This window comes from Bos indicus, chromosome 18 (assembly GCF_029378745.1).
Source record: "Bos indicus isolate NIAB-ARS_2022 breed Sahiwal x Tharparkar chromosome 18, NIAB-ARS_B.indTharparkar_mat_pri_1.0, whole genome shotgun sequence".
Taxonomy (NCBI): Eukaryota; Metazoa; Chordata; class Mammalia; order Artiodactyla; family Bovidae; genus Bos; species Bos indicus.
Window position 1 is genome coordinate 14,466,651 of NC_091777.1, and position 24,247 is coordinate 14,490,897.

General features: G+C 53.2%; 1 protein-coding gene across 5 annotated transcripts in view; it reads left to right on the top strand.

Annotated features, from left to right (window-relative positions):
* ZC3H18 (zinc finger CCCH-type containing 18) overlaps positions 1-24,247 on the top strand; it is a 43,186-nt gene that overhangs the window by 13,752 nt on the left and 5,187 nt on the right. For 3 of the 5 annotated variants that reach the window (XM_070770438.1, XM_019979659.2, XM_019979661.2), the window contains 8 exons: positions 6,992-7,140; positions 7,453-7,545; positions 8,192-8,349; positions 10,693-10,810; positions 11,748-12,010; positions 21,091-21,282; positions 22,717-22,842; positions 23,222-23,326. In XM_070770438.1, the coding sequence (XP_070626539.1) occupies positions 6,992-7,140; positions 7,453-7,545; positions 8,192-8,349; positions 10,693-10,810; positions 11,748-12,010; positions 21,091-21,282; positions 22,717-22,842; positions 23,222-23,326 (1,204 nt within the window). The remainder of the gene's footprint in view (positions 1-6,991; positions 7,141-7,452; positions 7,546-8,191; positions 8,350-10,692; positions 10,811-11,747; positions 12,011-21,090; positions 21,283-22,716; positions 22,843-23,221; positions 23,327-24,247) is intronic. The other 2 variants (XM_019979660.2, XM_019979662.2) reach the window with 1 other exon arrangement.

Genomic DNA, 24,247 nt, shown 5'->3' on the forward strand with positions numbered 1-24,247 from the left:
CATCTCTCTAGTACCGCACAGTCCCCCTGCTCCGGAGGCCAGACTCCTTTCTTCTGGATCCAGAATCCTGCCATGACGCCAGGGGTAGGGGGAGGCTCCGAGGGCAGGCTCGCAGGGGCCGCGTGCACCTGCACGGGGGGCGGGGCGGGGTGGGGGGCGGCAGTGGAGCCCCGTCCTGCGGTGGCCTCTAACGAGCCCTTCCCTCATACCAAGGTGACCAAGGATGCAAGCGCCTGGGAGCGCTCGGGGCCCTGGTCAGCGCGTCCTCTTGGCTGTGCTGTTTCTGTGCTGCTCGTTGCTGCTGTGGGGTGGCCCCCTCTGTGCAGCCACGTGCGCCGTTCCCTGGATGGGAGCACAGCCACCCTAAGGATGCAGATGAATGTGCAGCACCTTTTAGAAAGTAAATGCTTACAGCTTCTCAAAGCCTGTGGTATTTGAAGTGTCAGTATTTCAGAAAACGTAAACTTAAGCCAAAGACTTTCTTGCCATAAAGAGTTCAGTCTATCTCTGGAATTTCTGGAGTAAATCAATGGAGCCCATGGAGCCTAACACACACGCATGCACACACATGTGCTGCGATCATTTCCAGATAGCACTGTGCACAGACCTTGTGGTTAGAAGTCTGGCCACGGCCAGGACCTGCCGGAGGCCCCGTGACAGCAGAGCAGGAGGCTGCAGCATCCACCTTTGAGGGCACAGAAGCTCTGGTCAGGTGCTTGGTGTCTCACTGCTGAAGGACTTGCCAGAATTTAGCTCCAGAAGCACACACACTACAAAGCGAAGCTGGTGGCCGTACCCAGAGGAGTATCGCAGTGTGCTGGAGGGGGTGCCCTCTCCAAGGACGTCTGCGGGCGGGGGTGGGTCACAGCACAGCAGGGGAGGGGCCTCAGATCCTACTGAGTGCCCGGGTGGGGTTTCAGGGAGTGACACCTCCCACACAAAGTGTCAGGCCTTTCTTGGTAGAGAAGTCAGAAGCTACTGGTAAGCAGTGTTTTTTGCAGTTTAATTGGCCACATTCAGTAACTTGTTTCAGAAATATACTTTTTAATTTATAGTGACCCTTCCCCAAATATTCTATACATTCTATAGAATAATGTGATAGATACTTCTTTGGATGTTTTGAGACATATCTCTTGCCTTTCCTTAGGAGAAATTGTGAGTGTAAACGTTTTTGCTTGTATGCAGTTTAAAAGATTATAAGTTGAGATGAATGCGTTTCGGTTCTCTCCAATAGCAAGAGTCACTGTAAAATAAAGTTTGCTGTGTCTGGTGAGGATGTGGAGAAACAGAACCTTATACCCTGGGCACAGCTTGCTCAGAGTGTGTGATGAAGAGGGCTGCGTCTGAGCCAGCCGCTCCCCTCCTAGGTGTGTCCTGAGCCACACGGAGACTTGTACACAAATGTTCATAGCAGCATAGTCACAACAGGCAGAAAGTAGAAACAGCTCCAGTGCCCATCAGCTCGTGAAGGGATAAACAGGATGTGGTCCTTCCATACCAGGGAATAATAAAAGCAGTATGGTTGAACCCGAGGACACTGCTGGTCACTAACAGCCCATATTGTATGATTCCACTTATGGGAACTGTCCAGGGTGGACAGATCCATAGAGACAGAAAATGGGCTGGTTACTGTCCAGGCCAGAGCGAGAGGGGCAGCCACTGAGTACAGGGTTTCACTTTGGGAGGTGGAATGTCCTAGAATTATGTAGTAGCAATGGCTGCACAACTTTGTGAACATACTAAAACCCACTGAATGGTGCCCTTAAAATAGAGGTATTTTATAGTATGCGAATTATATCTTAATTTGAAAATACTTAAACAATGTTTGTTAGGTATATTTCTATTACAGGTTGTGATCTGCAGATTGTTAAGTTGCCCAATGGCACCCCACTCCAGTACTCTTGCCTGGAAAATCCCATGGACAGAGGAGCCTGGTGGGCTGCAGTCCACGGGGTCGCTAAGAGTCGGACACGACTGAGCGACTTCACTTTCACTTTTCACTTTCATGCATTGGAGAAGGAAATGGCAACCCGCTCCAGTGTTCTTGCCTGGAGAATCCCAGGGACGGAGGAGCCTGATGGGCTGCGGTCTATGGGGTAGCACAGAGTCGGACATGACTGAAACGACTTAGCAGAAGCAGAAGTTGCCTAAATGGACACATTGATATTTGTAACCAGTGAGAACAACAGTGTACTTAGAAATACAAGTTGAAACATTTTAAAGTACCCGTACTTTGTTTATGGTATATTTTCACCTCTTACCTACTTAGATTGAGTCATGAAAACATGAAGTTATGTCCGCAAAGGCATAAATAGCGTTTTCTGTCAATTGTCCTTCTCCTGGGTCTCTGATTACTTGGCTGTCAGTAGCACCCAGCCTGTTCTGCAGACCAGGCCTCCTGTGTCTGCTTCTTCCTGCTCCCACCCCCACCCCCACCCCCACTTTCTTCCTCTTGATAAAATTGTGGTAAAAAACGCAACATAAAATTTACCATCTTACCTGTTTTTAAGTGTCCATTTCATTGGCCTTCATTGTGGCCATCACCACCATGGGCCTCCAGAGCTCCTTTCATTATGGGAACCTGCAACTGTCTGCACTAGACACAAGCTCCCAGCCCTCGGCCTCTGCCCACCTTGTCCCCATGAAGTTGAGTACCCCGTGTGCCTAACAGAAGTACAGTCTCGTCCTTTCGTGATGGGCCCATTTCACTCAGCACAGTGTCCTCAAGGTTCACCGCGCTGTAGCAGCGTCAAGATGGAGTAACAGTCCATGGTGGGGGTGGATCACGTGCTAGCCCAGCGCCCGTCAGTGGGCACCTCGGTTGCTTCCTTGTTGGACCTGTTGTGATAATGCTGCTGGAACATGGGTGTGCAGACGTCTCTTTGACACCTTCCTCTCCAGTCTTTTGAGTATACCCCCAGAAGTGGGATGGCCTGGTCGTGTGGTAGTTAGGTCTTGAAAGTTTTAGAAACTGCCCTACTGTTGTCCACGGGGCTATACTGTTTCACATCCCACCACGTCGCCTGGGGTTTAAGCTCTCTCCTTGTTGACGCCCATTTTCTGGTTTTGCAATAGTGAGTGTCATCATGGGTGTGGTGAGGTGTCTCCCCTGGGTTCTGATTTGCATTTCTCTCTGATAAGTGATGTGGAGCATCTCTTCAAGTGCTTTTTGGCCATTTGTGAATCTTCTTTGGAGAAGTGCTTACTGCCCATTTTTTAACCCCTGTATCCTCTGGTGTTTAAGGCAGGAGGTCTCCAGGTATGTTCTTGCGACCTAGGGGCCCCTGAAGTCAGAGCCTCAGTGAGACTGAGTGCACCACTCGGTAGGGGCCATGTGCTGCACATGCTGTGAAACAGCGTCCGTGATTAGTTTGAGGTTAGGTCTTTTCGTAAATAACTTTATTGAGGTATAATTGCCGTGCCATAAAATCCATCTACTTTAAGTGTCCAGTTGAATGGTTCTTATTAGTTTAGCAAGTTGTGCAGCCAGCACCAAAGTCCAGGTGTAGAATATTTCCTTCGCGCCACCACAGCCCCTCAGTGTGTGTCTTTTTGCTTTTCTAACAAAACTGCAAGCACTCACAGAGCTCCTTCGCTGCCCCTGAAGCTTGAGGGGTGCTTCCAGGGAGGGCTTGCCAGGTGTGGCCATGAGCCCAGTCCTGTTGCCTACAGGACACTGAGAAGGCCAGGACAGTGGCTGCTGATAAGGTCAGGCTCTCAAGTGAAAAATCAGCGTTAGGAAACTTGACAGCTTTGCAGGATTTGATGACTTTTCCAAGCGACTGTTGTGTGATGTCACAAAGTCATACCTGGGTAGAAAGCCATTCACAGTTCAAGATGGAGCCCCCCAGGAGTCAGAGAAGGTCAGTGGCAGGGGTGGGGGAGTTCCTGGCCAAAGCCTCGGAGGGCATGCAGAGTCTGGAGAGGCCTCAGGGTCTCCCAGCGGCTGCAACTCTTCCCCTGAGCCACCCCCAGAACAGGCTAAGTTTCCTCAAAATATGTTGATAAAACCTTTATGTTAACAAATATTGTTAACATAAATTACATAGGTTATATTTTGTGTCTTCAAATTTTCTCAGTTTTAATATCAATAAATAAAATCATTATGGAGACTCTTAGGGATCCTGAGACCGAAAAGTTACACAAACCACTGTTTTCAAGTCTGTCATTTATAAAGAAGCAGCCCAGAAACTATTTTTATTCTTTCAACTACCATAATGAATAATGACTATTCCTGAAGAAGTCGAAGCAGCTCAGCACAGATGACCTGGTTGTCTGTCTTTGTCACAGTTCTGTGAGGAGGGGCGCACGGACTTCTGGGTTCTTACATTAAGTTTGTGTTCATTGAGTTTTATGCCTTTTAGAGGAAACATTTGTAGAACTTGGGTTTTTCCTTACTAGATTTTTATATATTCTGTTTTCAAGAAGTATTTTTTTAAAAAACCATGAAGCACTTTAAACTTATTTTGACAATCCCTATTTTTATTAGTTATTCTGAGTTGTTCAAATTAACAGGAAATGGGACCGAGGAATATCTAAATAAGTCTTGTTTATAAACAAGAAAGTCTTTGTTTAAAATTCTAGTGTGAAGAAAGCATTTTGTGTGGAAGCCAGAGGGAGAGTGTAAAATCATCTCCGCTGTTGTGGGAGGCACCACAGGTGTGGTGCCATGCTGGTTAGAAATGCCCGCAGAGGCACCTCACTGCCCTCTGGTCAGACTAGCAGTCAGAACTTTTAAGGTCTGGTGGTGTTTCTGACCGACAGGGGCTCCTGGGTCTGCTGTGTGGGGCGTGCTTTCTGTCATCTGTGTTTGGGTCTTTGGTGTCTGCTAAGACTGAGGCAGGCTGTGTGTGTGTGTGTGTGTGTGTGTGTGTGTGTGTGTGTGTGTGTGTGTGTGTGTCTGACAGGCACCTTTGTTGACATGTATTCCTGTGACCCTCCCACCCACCACTACACTGTGTCCTTTTTTTTTTTTTTTTACCTTTGGCGGCACCACTTGGATTGTAGCCAAGTCCTCTGCTTGTTCCCTTTGGGCTCCTGTCCCTGTCTGTGCAGATCCCTTACCGAACTGTAATCCTGTTTCATCATACATTCACAATCCACATAAATTTTCTGGTAGTAAAATTTCATTTAGAAGCAGAAGAGAGTTTTTAAACCTGTAAATCTATTTTTGCTTCCATTTCCTGGAGAATTTTTTTCCCAAACAAATTGCTTTCTTAAATTATGAAAGTAATGTGTGCTGACAGAGAGTCAAAACAGTTATCCTGATACAGTTGGGGTGTATCCTTATAGACTTCTTTCTGCATAATTGAAAATTCACTTTTCAAAAGGCTGGTGGGATTGCACTGTTCTTGCCACTTTTCCTGCCTGCAGGCGCGGGACGCCTGCCCTTGCATGTATATAGACCGCCCACACTTCCTGGAGCAGCCTCCTCCTTCTCTTTGGAGGCCCTGGGCCCAGACACAGGCAGTCTCAACTCCTCTCTCTGCTCATTCACCGTCTCCTCCTCCCTGCCCTTAAAACCTGAGGAACCAAAGAGCTTTTTTGTTAGTAGGTCAGGGGTGATGTTTTTGTTTTGTTTTGAAAATTCAAATACAAAAAGAACAAAGAATGACATACTCATTTACCCCCACCCATATATTAGATTATTTTAGATTTTAAATATTATAGAAGTGCTGTGGTTTATTTTGTTAATATTTTTATGTGCTTGCAATTTTTTTGTTACTTTTTAACTGCATGAGCAGTGTGAACTGTGATGGGAGTTTATGAGAGTCAGGCGATGAATAAGTGGATATTTTGGAATTCTTTATTTAGATGTATGACTGCATATTCTTTTTTATTTAAAACTGTCTGAGTCTCTGGGGTTTTGAAGCCCCTGTAGTGTTTCCCAGTCTCTGTCTTGCATGTGATCTCTCAAACACTTTTAGAAATTATAAACTTAGTTGGTTATTTTTGCATTCCCAGAGAAGCAATTTTTTTTAAGCATACTTTATTCCTTATTTAATTTGGAGCCATATGTTATTATGTTGGTTTTAATACAAATTGAAATGCTCATAATGTTTAAAAGGTAAAATTTAGTGTTCCCTTAAATATCAAATGATTATTTCTCTTAAATTTACATGATATAAGGAAAAACTTTTTTGACAGAAATATTCAAATGAAATATTTTGTTTAGGAGTGAATATATATTAAAAGATGGCTTACAGTTTAACTACGTGCTAACCAATGAAAATGTTTTCTAAAACCACTTAGATATTATATGCCATATTTATTTTTTAAGCCTGTGCACATATTACCTATTCAAAAAATTAAATTAAAAAAAACCATTCACTCACTAGTTAAATTTAAAATGTAGTCTTCTCTGTCCTGAAAAGTTAAGTGGTTTTCCTGAATCTTAGTGTTCTGTTGCTGAATAATGCTAAAAGTCAACCCTTTTAGTTCTTTGTTGTAAAGTATAAACACCGCATTTATTATAGTTGTCTATGTGTTCTCTCTCTAACCCATTTTTTTAAGTACCAGAAATAGCCTGCAGTGGCTTGTTAGGAGAAATGCAGATGTACAGAGCTGGTAAAGATCACCCTGGCATAAACTGGCAGAATTCTGATCGCTCTCATACTTCTCGATGATTTCTGTTTCAGTATGGGGCTCTCTTGAGTCAGAATCACAACCCTGTCTGTGCACCTTCGGGTGTGTATGTCCTGAGCTGTGAAACCCGAGGCAGGGCCACCCCGATTACCGGGATGCTCTGGGTGTCTCTGTTTAGGGGAGATGAGCTGCTCTCATGGTGACTGTGGGGGCAGGGTCCTGTGTGAGCCCTAAGGTGCTGCTCGCAGGGCGGCCCAGACTGTCCAGGCCTGCCTGCATGGTCTCGTGGGATGGACAGGGCTGCGCTCGGCCCGCTGCCTGGGTGTCGTGCCGGTCGCCAGTGGAGCAGGGGGAGCTGAGCTGTGCACATGGGCCAGGCCCCCCGACCTGCCTCTTGTTTCCACAGGGAACTGCACCTGGGGCATGAACTGCAGGTTCATACACCCCGGGGTCAACGACAAGGGCAACTACTCCCTCATCACCAAGGCCGAGCCCTTCCCCCCCAATGGGGCCCCGCCGCTCGGACCGCACCCCCTGATGCCTGCCAACCCATGGGTATGTGAACACCATGAACGCCATTCCTTGCTGGCAGATCACATCTAAACTCTGTTTGTGATGTTCCAGCTCAAAGACATGAATACATCTTGTGTGTAAGACATTTCTAGGCTGCCACGGAGGCCAGAGCTCCCTTCCAACCCCCTGGTTGTCCCCAGCTAGAGGCCACCATAGGCTTGGGGCAGCCAGTCAAGGGAGGGAGGGTGAGAGAGGAGAGCAGGCAGGACCCGCTGGGGTTTCACTTGATATTTTTGCTCCCGCATTTCTAAGTTTCGCTTCCTGTTGTAACTTTTTGCTTACTGTTTCTTATAGGGCGGGCCTGTAGTAGATGAAATTTTGCCTCCACCCCCTCCAGAACCCCCCACAGAGAGTGCCTGGGAACGAGGACTCCGGCACGCAAAGGAGGTAACAGACCAGCGGAAAGCCTGCGAAGAAAAGCACTAGTGGTGGTCCTCGCACAAAGCCAGCGTTTCTGCCTCTCCGAGGCTGCTGGGTCATCCAGAGGCCGGGGCCATGCCGCTTCCCCTGTGGCCTCTGGATCTGGAGAAGCCATCTTTCCTGGGGAAGCACAGTGTTCACCCACCTCCCCCTTCTCCCTCATCCTCAGCCACACCTGGTACCTGGCACCTGGCTCCCGGTGCCCAGGCTTACCCCGCTTGGCTCTGGGCCTTCCCTTCAGGGAAATGACCGGCTAAAGCAGAGCCGTTCCCGCCCACTCCCCGAGCTCCGCCCCACTCTGGGTGCCTCTCCTGCCTAGAGAACCTTCCCTTGCCCCCTCACTGAGTGCATGTCTGGAGCCCCCAGTTCAAGGCCAGGACTAGGAACAGGAAGTCAGACATAGGTGAGCTGAGTGCAGGGTGTGCTGGGCCTCCAGGGATGGGGCCCTTGTGGGGTCCCGTGTGCCTCCCAGCACAGAGCTTCAGCAGATCCCTACTGGGCGCTTGGTCATGCTCCTCTGGCATGCCAGCCCAGGCATCAGGGGTCAGTCAGGATAGGACACCCTGTGTTTCCTTAGCAGTAACAGTGTTGGCTTCTCTTTTTACAATGGTAGGTTTTGAAAAAAGCAACCATTCGAAAAGAACAGGAGCCTGATTTTGAAGAGAAAAGGTTTACAGTGACCATTGGTGAAGATGAGCGAGAGTTTGACAAAGAAAATGAAGTTTTCCGAGACTGGAACTATCGGATCACGAGAGATGTCAGAGACACAGCGTAAGGAGTGGTTCTGCCTCTGCTTCCCCCGTTGAGAGCTCAGCGTCCCCGGCTGGGTGGGGCCCAGGCTCTGGGGAGCAGCAGCACAGAGGTTCCCAGGGCCTGGGGTCCTGTCCACACCCCTGGGCTGAGAATGGCCTTCTTGAGGTGCTGCAGACAGTTTGCAGCTGACTTTCCTTGTTTTTCTTCTGAGAGGATATGTTTGAGTGCCATGCCAGGGCCTTGGGACTGTAGAGGGCTCACATCCATTGGGGTTCCTATGAACTCTGAGGGGGTTTACAGCTGTTCCTAAAGCCCCTGGGCCCCAGGTCTCTCCCACCTTCCCCCAGGCTCCCTAGGAACCAGGAGAAGCTGTAAAATTTGTCCCAAAACCCAGGAGTGTGGCAGGTTTCTTCACTGTTGCTTCCAGACATTTTATCATGGGCCTTTTAAATAGATTGCAGAAGCACATGTGGCTGAGACCCCCGTCAGCCCTTGAGGAGCTGTGTGGTGCCCCCACACAACCCGGGCCCCAGCACCTACTCCGTACTCAGCCTGCTCAGCTTCAGGCAGGGCGGGCCAGGTCTCTCCCCAGCAGGCGGCTTCAGCAGCCCCCTGGTCTCACAGCAACACCGTGCGAGGGGCCTTCCTACTGGAAAGCACAGCCCTGGTTTCCGGCTGAAACAACAGTCAGGGGCACAGAGAAAGGCTGTGGGATCAGCTCTGTGTTTCCACAGTCACTGCCACAGCCGCCCGTCTAGGCCTGAGGCTGGAGGGTGTGGAAGCTGTCTGGCTATTGGGAGCGAACAGGGCTGTCACCTAGCAGCACAGCCCCGGGTTCACCCCACCAGGGCCCCAGGAGTGTGGGGGGAGATGCCCTAGAAAGTAGCCACCGGAGGCTTTGTGGAGGCAGTGCAGGCTGGAGGGGGCCATGGGCCTCTCTGAGCTCTGGGCACCTCTGTTTCTCCTACTAGTTTACCCAACGGGAAGGGTTAGTCTGGAGCCAAGAATCCCTGAAAGAAGCTTGAGGGCCCAGCTGCTGTTGGGTGACCATCCCCTTCTCACACACGCACGTGTTTGTGCGCGCGCACACACACACACACACACACTCCTGGGCTCCAGGCCCCGTGCAGGTCCTCTGGGTCGGTGTGTGAGGAGGGCCCTCCTCTTCCAGGGCATAGGAGCATCCTGTCCCCATGGCTGAAGGTCCACCTCTGTCACCCACACCAGGGTCTGCGCCCAGACCTCCTGTTTTATTCCTTGGATCTGTTGCTTCATGACCTGGCCCATCTGTGATGTTGTGAGGTCTCAGAGGGTGTCTTTTTTTCCCCCCTAATTTTTGGCTGTGCCACGTGGCATGAGGAATCTTAGTTCCCCGACTAGGGATTGAACCCGTTACCCCCTGCAGGGGAAGCGTGGTGTACTAACCCCTGGACACCAGGAAAATCACACAGAGGGTGTATCTTATCCTTCCCAGGGTTTCTTGGCTGGTCTTGCATGTCTTGTGTCCACGTGAACCTGAGGATCAGTTGTCTACCCACATGAGGAACCTTGTCAGCATTTTTACTGAGATTGCCCTAAATTTATAAATTAATGAAGGGATTTGTAAATTAACTGACTTCTTGGTGACAGTCAGTTTTCCTTTGCGAAGATGAGGGATGTGATCTTATTCACCTGTGCTTTTGTGTCTGTCGAGAGTGTTGAAGTTTTCCTCAAGTAGGTTCTGCGTGTTTCTGGTTAAATGTATTGTTACCTTGTTCCTCAGTATGTCTCCTTTCTTGCTGGTTAAATGGGGTTTTCTCTACCCTCCTCACTGGCTATTGTCTAGAATTATCTATGTGCCTTACTGGGCTCTTCTTGCCGCTTGAATTGGCTTCACCATCATGTCATGGCTTTCACATATGGTGTCATTTAATCTGCACATTGAGATGGCTTGGGGGCTCCTGGAGTCTGGTTGCGGTGGTGCCCCCAGCACACTGGGTTGTCTCAGAGGCACTGGCCTTCCTTGCCCATTGGGATCTTAATGGGAACACCTCCCTGTTTCCAGTGAATAAGGTGCTGGCTTTAATTCTTCAGTGTATAAACATCAGTATCTATCACATTAAGAAAGTGTCATTTCCTCCTCTCATTGGGAAGGGGTTGGGTTTTTGTCACAATCGTTTTCACCATCTGTAGGTGTTATCCTTTGATTTCTCTGTAGGTCTGTGATTTTGTTTAGTATATTCAGTTTCTAATATTGACTCAGCCTTGCAGTCTCTCTCTTTTTTTTTTTTTAACGTGTCTAAATCCTGGCAACTATTTTATGTAATGTATTTGCATTAACGTTCCTAAGTGATAAGCTTGACTTTTACTGCTCTTTTTCAGACTTGAGCCTTATGCAGACCCTTACTACGACTACGAGATAGAGCGCTTCTGGCGTGGCGGGCAGTATGAGAACTTCCGGGTGCAGTACACAGAGGCCGAGCCGTACCATAACTACCGGGTATGTAGGTTGGCACTTCACTGGTGGACCCTTTCAATCACCCGTTTTCATTTATAGGGCTTTATATGGGCTGAATTGCATGAGCATGGAGTACTGATTTCAAGTCCCAGTTGACCATCTGTGCAGAACGGATTCTGCTCCGTGAACGGACCTTGTGGTGAACTGAACAGCTCCTTCCCTGAGCTGGTCTGTGCTCTGGCTCTGTTTTCACCGGAGCCTCGGGGTGGGTGAGCAATGCCAGCAGCAGGGGGTGTGCCTCTCTCAGGCTCAGGACCACCCTTGGTGGGTCGTGGCCATTCCTGTCGGCACTTCCCTAGATGTGGTAGGTTTATGAATATATGTGCTTCACCCTCTGAGACCCTGACCCTGTGCCTCTGACGCGAAGCTGCCGCTTGGAAGAGGTCATTAGAAGCAGGTTAGCGGTTTCTGTGCCACAACTTAAGTGACAGTCCTGAGTTTTTAGGGCCAAAGGGGAGTGACTGGTTGGGGACCCCATCAGACGGTGAGCCTGTGCGAGAAGAGGACCTGGCTGCTTGCCCTGCTGTGCCCCTTCCCCCGGCGGTTAGAGCAGACTCCTCACTCACTGGGGCCGGGCCACAGGGCTGTGGGTGCCTCCCACCAGCCAGGGCAGCCTCAGAGGGTGCGGGGCCTGCTTGGGTCCCCTGAGCCCCAGGCTGGGTTGCCTGTGCACAACCTTGGTGTCTACCTCTCGAGACAGGAGCTGAGGTCCAGGAGGCCTGCCAGGCCCACAGACCTGGTGCTGACGCTGGAGAGCCTGCTTTGCGGGCCCCCCATGTGGCCTCAAGTCCATTTCTGGCGCAGAAAGGAGACCCCCACCCAGGTGTTCTGTCTCCTCCACCCGCTCTCGCGTCCTGCCCACGCCTCCCCTTCTGAGGGTCTGATCCCGCGTGTGGGTGTGTTTGGCTTTTCCACGAAGGAAAGAGAGCGAGAACGGGAGCGGGAGAACAGACAGCGCGAGCGGGAGCGCGAGCGCGAGCGGGACCGGGAGCGGGAGCGGCGTCAGCGGGAGCGCGAGCGCGAGCGGGAGCGCGAGCGGGACAAGGAGCGGCAGAGGCGGAAGGAGGAGTGGGAGCGCGAGCGCGCCAAGCGGGACGAAAAGGACAGGCAGCACCGCGACCGCGACAAGGAGCGCGAGAAGGACAAGGAGAAGCCCAAGGCCCGCTCCCCGCAGCCACCCAGGTAGGAACCGAGCCTTCCGGCGCCTGGGAGCGGGAGGGCTGCGGGAGGGGCGGCAGCCCCCGTGCGGCGCTCTGCGGAGCCGGAGCCAGGCTGCGCACCCAGGTAGAGGGCTGGCCTCCCCGCGCTGTCTGGACCCCTCCTTTGGTTGTGCAGAAGCTTTCTAGTTAGATGCAGTCCCGCAGGTTTATTTTTGCATTTGCTGTTTGTGCTTTAGACATCATATATCTAACATTGCTAAGACCCATATCATGAAGCTTTTACCCTCTGTTTTCTTCTAAGAGTTGTGTGGTTTCCCACCTCACATCTTTTTTAATCCATTTCAAGGTAGCTTTTATTAGTGGTTTACGATAGGGTCTAATTTTCTTTTGCATGTGACTGTCCAGTTTTCCCCGTTGAGTGTTTTTAGCTCCCTTGGCAAATATTAGTTGCCTGGATATAAAGGGCTTTGTTTCTGGCCTCTGCCTCCTGCTTACATCTGTGCTTCTGTTTTGACACCGGTGCCACACTGCTTTGATTACTACAGCTTTTAGCACAGCTTTAATCAGGAGGTGCGGTGCCTCCTGCTCTGTTCTTTCTCAGGATTGCTTTGGCTATTTCAAGTCCTTTGTGGTGCCGTACAAAACTCTAGGGTGGTTTTTTCTGTTGTATGAAAAATGCCATTGGAACTTTGGTTAGGACTGCACTGGATCTGTGGAGAAGGCAGTGGCACCCCACTCCAGTACTCTTGCCTGGAAAATCCATGGACAGAGGAGCCTGGTGGGCTGCAGTCCATGGGGTCGCTAGGAGTCAGACATGACTGAGCAACTTCACTTTCACTTTTCACTTTCATGCATTGGAGAAGGAAATAGCAACCCACTCCAGTGTTCTTGCCTGGAGAATCCCAGGGACGGAGGAGCCTGGTGGGCTGCCATCTCTGGGGTCGCAGAGTCGGACACGACTGAAGCGACTTAGCAGCAGCAACAGCACTGGATCTGTAGATTGGTGTGGGTGGCACAGACGTTGTAACCATATTTTTCTGATTTAATGAGCTTGGTGTGTGTTTCAGTGTTTTGTGTCTTCTTCAGTTCCTTTCATCAGTGTCTTATGATTTAATTTATTTCTAAATATTTTATTATTTTCTATTATAAATAGGATTATTTGTTTTTTATGTAGTTGTTAGTGTATAAAAACACAACTGGTTTTTGTACATTGATTTTGTATCCTGCATTTGCACTGAATCTCGTTCATTAGTTCTAACAGTTTTTGGTGGAAAAGCCAGACTCTTATCCCTGATTCTTGTCCTTGCCATTGAACAGAGTCCTGTCCTGTGTTTCTGAAAGTAAACGTCAGGACCATATAGTCTTTCATTCTCGTCTTTTGTTAAGTATGGGTTCTATTCTCGTTCTTTAGGTGACAGTGAACTGACCTCCCTGAATTTGCTGTTTTTTCCTAATGTTGGGCAAAGTGATATATTTTCAGAACATTCAGAGTAAATCATATTTTAGATGTATTGAAAGAGTTCTTTCTTTAATTTTTCTGTTGTGGGGCCCTTTGAAGCCCCTTTTTGGTAGACACTGCCTTCTGTCCACATCGCTGGCCAGCCTCTGCCTCCTCTGGCCAGGCTCACCTCAATCTTTGCTCTGCCATTCCCCTGCCTCTGGGCTTTACCTGCTACTCAAAGAGGTCTGCCCCCACCCCACCCCCATTCCTGCTTTATTTATTGTTCTAACACCTCTTATCTCCTTCTGACTTCATAGTACTTGCTTACCTATTGTCCTCTGTGGTCTTTGTAGAGTGGAACCCTGACAGGGCACTGCAGTCTCAGGGCCCGGCACAGGGGGGCGCCAGGAGTTAATCTGTGTGTGACCCCAGGGCCTACCCAACTTAGGAGGAGTCTTGTCTCGAAAGACCCATTGTACGTTAAAAATGCATCTGATCTACTGAACAGTGTAAAGTGTGGAATCTTTCGTGAGGCTTATGGAAAGTTGTACTAAGGTGGAAAGCTAAAGGATTTCCTGGTTCCAGAAGAGCTCGTCTGCCCTGTGGACATGTGGGTGACCATGAGGAGGAGCTGTGGCTCACTGCCCAGGAAAGATCAAAATGCAAAATTCAAAGCACAGCTTCTCCTGAAGGCATGCCGCTTTCCACTGTTGTAAAAGTCTAGCCATCATAAGTCAGAGACTACCTGTAGCTCATGGACAGATGCCTGTGTTCACTCTCCACGGGGAAGTCTAGGGACATCAGACCCACAAGGAGGGTTTCTTGAAGGCAGTGGCAAGTCTTGGCCTGGCCCCCAGCAGTGGAGCACTGAGAGCAGCCGCCAGATCTGATGTCTGCACAGCGACAGGGTCTTCTATGAGGAAGGGCTCAGCGACAGCACAGCTGAACTAGAGGGTCAGGGTTCAGGGAACTTTGTGAATTCCTCCTCAAATCAGAGGCAGCTTTTGTCATGGGCTGGTGTGCTCTGCTGCCGGCCTCTGACCTGGTTCACTTCCCTTCTTTGGGCTCAGTTCTTCTCCTGTGGACCCCCTGCTGCCCTCAGTAGAGGGGCACATTCCATCGCTTGGCCTCAGTTCAGCCTGGCTCACTGGTCTTGGAAGTCTTGAATTTCATCTTTGATCACCCTGGCTGGGGCCCCACCAGCCCTGCCACCAGCCTGAAGGGTGGGGTTTCACCAGAGCAGAATTTCCAACACAGTCTCCTGTTTCCTTTCTTTTGATCAGCCCAAGCTAGTGTGACCACTGTGTCAGGAGGTGGCCAGGCTCCCTGCCGTAATTCCTTTACATGACCTCCCTTTTATGGAAGGGTTTGTTTGCTTAGCCTTTAACAGGTTGGCAGTTTTTCGTCAGCAGCTGGATGTAGAGAACGTGGTGGCTTCCCAGCTTTCCCAGTGGTAAAGAATCTGCCTGCCCATGCAGGAGACACAAGAGGTGCGGGTTTGACCCCTAGGTCGGGAGGATCCCTTGAAGGAGGAAATGGCACGCCACTCCGGTATTCTTGCCTGGAGATCCCATAGACAGAGGAGCCTGGTGGGCTACAGCTCATGGGGCCACAGAGAGTTGGACGTGACTGAGCACGCAGCAGCACACACCTGAGAGAGGAAAAGGCATAGCTTTTGCTGCTGCGTGCGGGCTGTGGACAGGGCGGCGTCTGTCGGGGAAGGTTCCACACGTGGGAGAAGAGGATGCCATTGGGTGTGGCGCTGGATCTTCCCTCATATCCACGACCAGTGAGAGCTCCCAAAACCCAGCTTGTGGCCGGAAGGGGGCTAGCAGCACACAGCAGGGTGGGTCCTGGCTCTGCCGGGCCGGGTCCCCCTCACCCCCCGCCTCACCTGCCCGAGCTGCCTCCTGTGGAGCGGCTGCCACAGGGACCGCCTGTTGGCGCTTCTGCAGGCCTCCGGGCCAGCCCCCGTGTTGCTCATTTGGAGTCGGCACCCCCACCTTCATTGAGGCTCACCTTCCTGATTGGGCCTTTCCAAGCATCTTGCCCACTTCTATAACTGGGCTGTTTTTAGAGCAGAGCCTATAGCCAGTTCTGTGAGAGGATCGCTGTGACGGAGGAGCACTTCCATGAAACCTTCTCCCAGCCAGGCCAGCAGGTGTGTTCTGTGGGTAGGGCGCCGCAGAAAGGAGGATGTTCTCAGACAGGTGGATGAATGTCATTCCAGACACAAATAGTAACCGGGACCTTCCCGAGGACTCGCCCAGACTGCCTGTTATCTTCAAAGCTGTTTACTGAGCATTCGAGTGCAGTGAGAGGTTTGGGGTCCCTTGGGGTTGAAATGGCCAGCTTCTCATCGCCTAGGGACCAGGGTTCTTCATGAGGCAGTGCTGTTCCCACTTCCTCACACTCCCCATGGCCTGGCGACTGTCACCTGGATGCCAGAGAGGTGACCTGCTCAAGTGCGCCCACCCGGGAGTCTCAAGGCCCTGGGAGCATGGAGGTTACTGTTCAGTTGACCAAGCCACGGCCCACGCGCTCCGTCTGGCTCAGACTGGTGCTTGGCCGAGGGTGATGGCCACTCAGGTCTCCTCTGACTTCCGTGGGAAACATCAGGTCCCCCTCTGCTTTCGGTGGCCTTTCCCTCCCTGTTTCCTCGAGCACCTCACCTCTTGCCGTGGCAGCTCCACCTTCAGTGCCATCTGTCTTACTTGTGGAATTCATGGGATCCCATGGTGGTGTTACCCGCCTTTGCTAAATAACACCGAGGGTTCCAGGCTCTCACACCCAGACAACTGCCGTGTTGGCCAGGCCACAGGGGCCTCCCGTTCCGCACTGGCTCCATCCTTGCACTTAAGGAGTTTGATCCCAGCTCGGACTTTCTGCTAGCAGGAGACACACTTCCTGGGAGCTAAGGAACCTTGTTTATCTTTCTCATCTCATTCCTCTTTCCCAGTCATGGCTTGCTTCCTCCTCTGGGAAAGTTATGCCCAGGGCATTCTCGAGGAAAAGTGGATCTGTGTGGATCCTGTGTTCTAACTTCTTGACTGATGCACAGAGTTTGCCCAAAAATGGAGAGACTTGTGGTCTCTCTCAAGTTCTGACCCGAGTGCCTACAAGCGGCCTTGGTGGGAACTGCGTCAATGCATGAGGTCACAAGAGCAGTCAGGCTATGACTGCCCTCCACGGTGGGAGCGCGCTGGGCCTCAGGGCCACCCCAGACTAATGCTGCTCCTCAGCATTAGTGGGCTTGGGAACGATGGGCCTCGCTGTGGAAACAAAGTCTTCAAGGCCCCACCCAGAAATTAAAAGTCCAACCTCGAGGTGGAGTCAAAATTTGTTTTCAAGTCTGAGGAATAAAGCGATGGGTCTGTGGTCCCAGATGCCCCTCCCTGGGAACTGCCCTCACCGTCCCAGGCCCCTGTGGGGGGAGTCGGGGGACCTGTTTGCTCCCTGCTCGTCTGTGCATGGGTCCCTGGGAGCTGCTGGCCTGGAGGAGGCTGCTGGGCAGGTTGTTCAGGCTCATGGCATCCTGGGGACCATCCTGGGAGCCGGCTCCATGTCCACGGGGACCCAGGGTGACCTTGTCCAGAGTTTGGAGGTGAGCAACTCGTGGGGAAGGGCCCGCGGGAGGCGTGAGCGAGTGCAGTGGGTAAACCCACTGACGTGCTGCCCATTCGCTGTCTGCGCATCTCTCTGAGCTCATCACCCTTCCATCTTAAAAGAGAACCTTCCTCCTTTTTATCTTTTCTTGTCTTTGACCTCAAGCTAGGCCGCTGCTCGAGGGTTTTCAGGCACCCCGACTGTGACCGCCGCGCCTCACACCTCTGCGCTGGTGTCTTAAGGGGACTCAGGCCCTTTGCTCCTCAGTGTCCCTCTCGTGTGGCCTTAATAAAGGCTCAGGAGCCTGGCAGATAAGACTGCTCGTGGCTTTGGCCAGGGGGAGGGCTGCTCAGAGATTATGGGAAGGTGTTTCCTCCTCTCTGTTCAGAGGGCTTATGCAAATGCCGAATCTGTTCTGTCAGCTTTCAGTGCCAGCATGGCTGACGGCTGTCCTCCTCCCAGCTGTCCCAGCGCACGCAGGTTTCCTCCCGTGTGGCCCCAGCTTCCTGTGGGCGGGTGGCCTGTGGGAAGAGCCCGGTGTGCCTGCCGTCCTGCGTCCCCATGTAGTTGCTGTTGCGGCTGCCTGGTTTCCCAGGTCTCTTTCCGCTCTCCTTGGTGTTGTCGGAGAGCAGGATAGCCCAGGCAGTAGCTGCATGTCGGGCGCCAACTCGGCCCCATGCTCTGTCCCTGTTCCCCAAAGCCTGACAGCGCGGGCCTGCCTGGTGCCCCTGCCCTTCCCCAGTAGTCTAGAGACAGCTTCCCCAGTCAGTATTGTGAATGAACTCTCTTGATTGTTCATCCAGTCCTTCTTCCCAAAACATCTGTCTTTAAAATGATTGTTTATAGTTTGTATCCAGGTGTGAAACCACTTCTCCCTGGTTTTGAGACCCCAGTCGGGGGAGGCGATTTGGGGCCCAGCTGGCTCATTCACATCCCACTTTGGTCTGCAAAGTGCCCTCCCTGTCCCACAGGTGTTCCACCTGCATGATTTTCTGTTTCCAGGTACCACCTACACTATTGATTCATATTTTAAGATATTTCCCAGGAATTCCATGGTAGCCCAGTGGTTAAGAGTCCATGCTGTCACCACCGAGCACCCACGTTCAGTCCCTGGCTAGGGAACTAAGACCCCACAAATTGCGTGCTGTGGTCAAAAAACCTTCATGGGATTAAAGAAAAAACTTCCACCTTTTAAACTTAAATACATTTTTAAAGGAAATTTTACACCCTTAACATGTAACACACCAGGTAATTTGTCATGGTGAGTCACTGTAGAAACGAAGTAAGAAATAAAAATAGTTTTCTTCATACTAATTAAAATCAGGAGCCCGGTTTCCCACATTTTGGGGAACACGGGCGGACTTGGAGAATGGGTTCCCGAGTGTCCTGGGCTCGTTGTCAAGCTAAAGGAAAGTGGCATGGGCCTTCAGCTCAGTCAATGCAAGGCCAGCTCTGGCCCGTCCATGACACTAGCCGGAGATGTGGAGCTCAAGGGATGCTTCCAGGTCTGGTTCTGGCGCTCATAAGATAGCCAGACCATCTTACTGCAGCCAGAGTGAGGAAGCCTTGCCTTTCAGAGGTTGGGGGGCTGCGCGGCACCTGTCTGGCCATGGGTGCTGTGTTCTGCGAGGGGAGAGGGTCCAGCGTTCTTTTGCTTCCCTGTTGCTGACGCACAGCCCTTAGTACTCACACAGCTCCAGTATGAATCACACACGCCTTCGGTGCCCAGCTGTTTCTCTCTCCCTGTATTGGAAGAGCCACAGGTTGACAGAGCTGGGCCATTTTGATGACTCATGAAAATACCAGTGACCAAGGTGTTTCCTTTGCTGTTGTCTTTTCAGAATGAGAACAGCACAGGAAGTGTAAAGGTGAAAGCAGCCTGGGATGGCCTGGGACTGGCACAAGTCAGCACGCGGGTTTCACTTCCTTCCTGGACTCACTTCCAGGAGGACACGCTTGGAGCCAGCGGGGCAGTGGCTCAGCATGTGGAGGCCGAGTTACAGGGTTTTATGCCTCCGTTCAGTGTCCTTAGGGTGGTTTTAAATGCTGGATGTTGTTCCTGGTGGGGGCTCTTAGCAGATAGTTGGCATGGCATTGGTGGATAGACTAATTGAAAAGTTCTGAAGATATCAGCAGACGGTGATTGTTTTATGTTGTGTGAATAAAACTGATGTTTTGCTAGCACTCATGGAAAGTGGGGGTAAGTGTCAGGACCCTGTTCATATGTCCGACACGGTTCTGATCCAGAGCCCCACGGGTCAGGCAGGGCTGACAGTGCTGCTACAGTTGTTCTCTAGGTAGATGGGCAGGACACTCCAGAAGCCTCTGAGAATTAGCATGTCTGGAATTGTCATGATGTGGTGGTCCTGTGTGCAGATCAGGTTCTGGAATAAGAAAAGACAGATGAATGGGGGAGCACAGCCCCTCTGAAGAAGAATCTGTGCCTGGAGATGGCATCACCCACACCTTCTGGAGGGAAAGCAGGTTCCCTGCCTGTGGGCGGGAAAGTGCCAGGCTCACAATATCCACACACACCCCCACCCTGGCCCGCACAGAGCACGGCAGCCAGCACACCACACTGCAGGGGCAGGAGAGGGGTTAAAGAAGAAAGACAGTGCCTCTCAGTCAGCTAGAAGCCAGCCTGGCTCAGGTGGAGAGGGCTCTGTGAGCCTGAACGAAGCTGATAACACTTGGAACAAGTGTCAGCAGCGCCAGTGAGCGGAAGCCGGTAGCCTGGGAAAATACCTGACAGCAGGGAGTTCCCATCGTCATACCCCAGGAGCTTCCTGGAAGACTGGCCAAGCACGGGCATGGCCGAACCCCCAAGTGGCCTCCCGGAAGCGCTCTGTGTGCAGAGCTCATAGGAGTCAGGTGTGCTCCTCTCTGGGCACGGTGGTGCTCCTGGTGACACGGGACCCCAGTGTCCCCAGGCAGGGAGTGTGGGGCAAGCACCACGCTGAGCCCAGTGTGAAATGCTTTCACTTCCAGGGAAAATATTTGATAACTTAGCAAGAACCTGTTAAAAAGTTGCCTCTTGCGGCCCCCTGATTCCACATCTTAAAAATTTACCCTCAAAAAGACAAGTCATTCATAAAGACTTAATAGAAAGGGTGACTTTATTGTTTGTGTTTTTAAACACAGAAATAGCTAACGGTAGAGAAGCGTCCAGGTTATGTGACACCTGACGGTGAAGCACTGCTGTCCGTGGCCAGGCAGGTCCACTCCAGGTGGGGCTGTCTCCGAGCAGCCCTGGCTGTACCTGCAGGGTCCTTGGTGGAGAATGAACACAGGCAGAGGGGACACTCGGACACGCCAGGAACGGCTGTGCCAAGAGAGCCGGATGACGGGGGTTATTGCCCTGCTTCACTTTCTGTGATTTTTATCTGATCGATGTGTCACGAGGCCAGCAGGTACCTTGGTATTGAACTGCTGTTGGTCTGGGACCCTGTGCTCTGGGTGTTGCCCTGCCGACCTGCCGCCCGGCCCCCACCCCTGTTCATGCGCTCAGGACTCAGCTGATCCCACTCTCCTGTCAGGCTCGGCTGTGAGCGTTTCCGACTGGTGGTGACCTGTGGTGGGGGCAGGTTGTTCTGACACTGTTGACTTGCCCTGCCTGGGAACAAAGGAAGTATCCAGGGCTGAGGTTTATATTTACAGAGTTTCTAACTCACTTGAAAACCAGGATTTCTTTAGTCACGTTAGCATCCTAAGTGCTGACGGTGCTGCCATCGTGCGCCTGTCTCTAGGGCGCACACGCACGGGCCCCTTCCTCCCGCCCTGCCCAGCGTCTGTGCTGTGGGCAGGGTGGGGATTCTGAGGGGCACTGCTGGGTGGCCAGCTCCCCCGTGGCCCTGTGAGACAGTGCTCGTGGAGAGAGCCCCGCGTGTCCGGTTCCGGGGCGGTCTCCCGTCGACAGCGCCTGCTGCCTTGCGTGTGGCATCCCTGGAGTGAGCCCGTAGGTCCTGGTCTCTCCCCCCACACAGTTTCTTTCACCAAATGGCAGAGTTGTCTGGTGGGAGGTGGCCCCAGACCTATTAACCCCTCTGTGATTTCAGCCGTCAAGCTGAGCCGCCAAAGAAGGAGACTGTGTCCACAGGACCCCAGGTGAAGAGAGCCGACGAGTGGAAGGACCCCTGGCGCCGGTCCAAGTCTCCGAAGAAGAAACTCGGGGTGTCAGTCTCCCCTAGCCGCGCTCGACGGCGTCGAAAAACATCAGCCTCGTCGGCCTCTGCTTCCAATTCCTCCAGGTAAGGGAGGTCAGCAGGACTGAGTGTGTGTCTTCTCAGCAAGGCCGGGTTCTGGAGCATCGCCAGCTAACAGGACTGACACTTAGCACTGAGGCGAGGCCTCCATGAACCCCAGAATAAACGGTGAGGTGAGCCAGGGTGCAGGCAGCCCAGAGCGGAGCACAGGCCTGGGCAAGGGTCAGCGAGGGAAGAGGCACTGCTGGCGGAAGAGCCAAGAGCAGCCTGACCCGGTGTCCAGTCAGTTCACCCATCTCCTGCGAGCTCAGGTCGGCAGCTCTGAGGTGTGTGTGTGCACCAGGTCTGCACAAACGAGGACGCTGTGGGCGGTGAGAGTGGGGGCACTCCCTGAAGAGGGAGGAGGCTGGAGGTGTCTGTGGACTCAGCATTTCCACTACCTGCCCTGGTGGACACGCAGATACACACGTGTGTATCTGCCTGGGTCAGACTCGCTCATCAGCACTCACGGGGACATGTCCTGGCTCTGTGTCCGAGGGCCTGGGAGCTGTGTCACTCTTCACAGTGAGCATACCTAGCACCTAGATCTTGGTTTCTGAGCACCTCTCCCACGAGAAGGGGGCTGGACCGCAGAGTGTCCACAAGGTGCCCCTAGGTGGTGTGTCTGCATGAGCGGGGGTGCGTCTTTGTGAGAGGGGGCATGTCTGTGGGAGCAGGGGCGCGTCTGTGTGAGGGGGGGCATGTCTGTGGGAGCGGGGGTGCGTCTGTGTGAGAGGGCACATGTCTGTGTGAGAGGGGGCATGTCTGTGGGAGCGGGGGCGCGTCTGTGTGAGAGGGAGCATGTCTGTGGGAGCGGGGGCGCGTCTGTGTGAGAGGGCGCATGTCTGTGGGAGCGGGGGGCGCGTCTGTGTGAGAGGGGGCATGTCTGTGGGAGCGGGGGCGCGTCTGTGTGAGAGGGGGCATGTCTGTGGGAGCGGGGGGCGCGTCTGTGTGAGAGGGGGCATGTCTGTGGGAGCGGGGGCGCGTCTGTGTGAGAGGGCGCATGTCTGTGGGAGCGGGGGGCGCGTCTGTGTGAGAGGGGGCATGTCTGTGGGAGCAGGGGTGCGTCTTTGTGAGAGGGCGCATGTCTGGGAGCGGGGGTGCGTCTTTGTGAGAGGGGGCATGTCTGTGGGAGCGGGGGGCGCGTCTGTGTGAGAGAGGGCATGTCTGTGGGAGCAGGGGCGCGTCTGTGGGAGCGGGGGTGCGTCTTTGTGAGAGGGGGCATGTCTGTGGGAGCAGGGGTGCGTCTGTGGGAGCGGGGGCGCGTCTGTATGAGAGGGCGCATGTCTGTGGGAGCGGGGGGCGCGTCTGTGTGAGAGGGGGCATGTCTGTGGGAGCGGGGGCGCGTCTGTGTGAGAGGGCGCATGTCTGTGTGAGCGGGGGCACGTCTGCGCTAACAGGGCAGGGGAAGATGCCTCACCTCTGCTCTCCCCGGGCCAGGTCCTCCTCACGGTCGTCGTCCTATTCCGGCTCCGGCTCGTCCCGCTCCCGGTCCCGCTCCTCGTCCTACAGCTCCTACTCCAGCCGGTCCTCCAGGCACAGCTCATTCTCAGGCAGCCGGTCCAGGTGAGCTGTGGGGAGAAGTGTGGAACCCAGCTGAGGAACCTGGGGGTTCTGGCGATCTCAGGGTGTGGGGCTCACCCATAGCCAGCCCTGTGTGAGCAGTGGGTGACGCTGGACCCACGACAGAGCCGTGTCTGAGCTGTTCTCACAACGTCAGGGACACTTTCTTCACTGCTGACCCTTCCCCCAGGCTGTGTCCGAGAGCCCCATGCTCGGCAGCGTCCCCGCCAGCTCCCCCATGACAGCTGATGGGGTGCTGTCTGCCCCCAGCATCTTTCACCAGAGGTGCATTTCAGGAAATGAGCACGAGCCACCCCAGGCTGAGTAGTTGCCCTTCGGGGCGTGGACGGTGGGGTGCCCCCTTCACACCTCTGCTCCCCAGCAGGTCCCGGTCCTTCTCCTCATCCCCATCGCCATCCCCGACGCCCTCCCCACACAGACCTGCCAGAGCCAAGGGAGAGCCAGCTCCACCTCCCACGAAAGCAGGGTGAGTTCTGCCAACGGGCCCTGGGGAAGAGGGGCAGGCCTGGCCTTTCGATTTCTGGACCTCAGGCCATGGGCCACGTTTCTTCTCCATTGGGGACATGGCCCTGCCAGGCTCCCTGTCATCCTTTACTTTCTTCACTGCTCCTGCCATTGGTCCTTCTCAACAGACGTGTCGAAGGGAGGGGTTAGAAGCGTCTAGAACTTGGCACATGAACCGCATGGCAACTGGCGTGCAGGGTCAGGGAGCACTGCCCCCGACACTGGCTGTCCCTGCACAGGTCTGCCCCAACCCCGCTGCAGGGCTTCCTCCTGAGCAGGGTCAGCTCCGGGGCCTCAGGCAGCCCCCTGTTAAAAAGTGAATGGTGTTGGGGTACAGCCTCCATCCCAGACACTGCAGCCACCTCCCCAGTGCCATCGGCCGCGAGACCCCAGCGCAGTGCCGGGCCCGGCCCCGAGCCTCACAGGTGGGGCTGTGTGTGGGCAGTCCTGCCACCGCGCTGGGCAGCTGCCCGTAACCCAGACGCTGTGTCCCACCAGCAACTTCGCCCACACGTGTTCAGGGCGCTCAACACTGGCAGGGTATCTTCCCCATGCAACAGTGAAGAACTGCTTTGGGGCCATTTTCCTGCCTGCCTAAGGTCCCCACACACGAGCACACCCAGCCTTCCCTGAGGGCCGCCGCCCCCGCCATGCAGGGCAGGGGTCAGGGTGCCATTACTGAAGGAGTGTGGCCTGGCTGGTGGGCTGTCCTCCAGAGCTCTCCCAATGGCCCCCATCTTCCTCCTTCTGCCTTTGAGGAAGAGGCAGGTGATGCTTGGTGTGGGGTGGGGTCTGCAGGAAACAACGCCTCAGGGCAGGGGGCAGGGGAAGTGTGTGTGTGTGTGTGATACCCACTCCCCGAGGTTGGCCAGCAGGGCTGAGG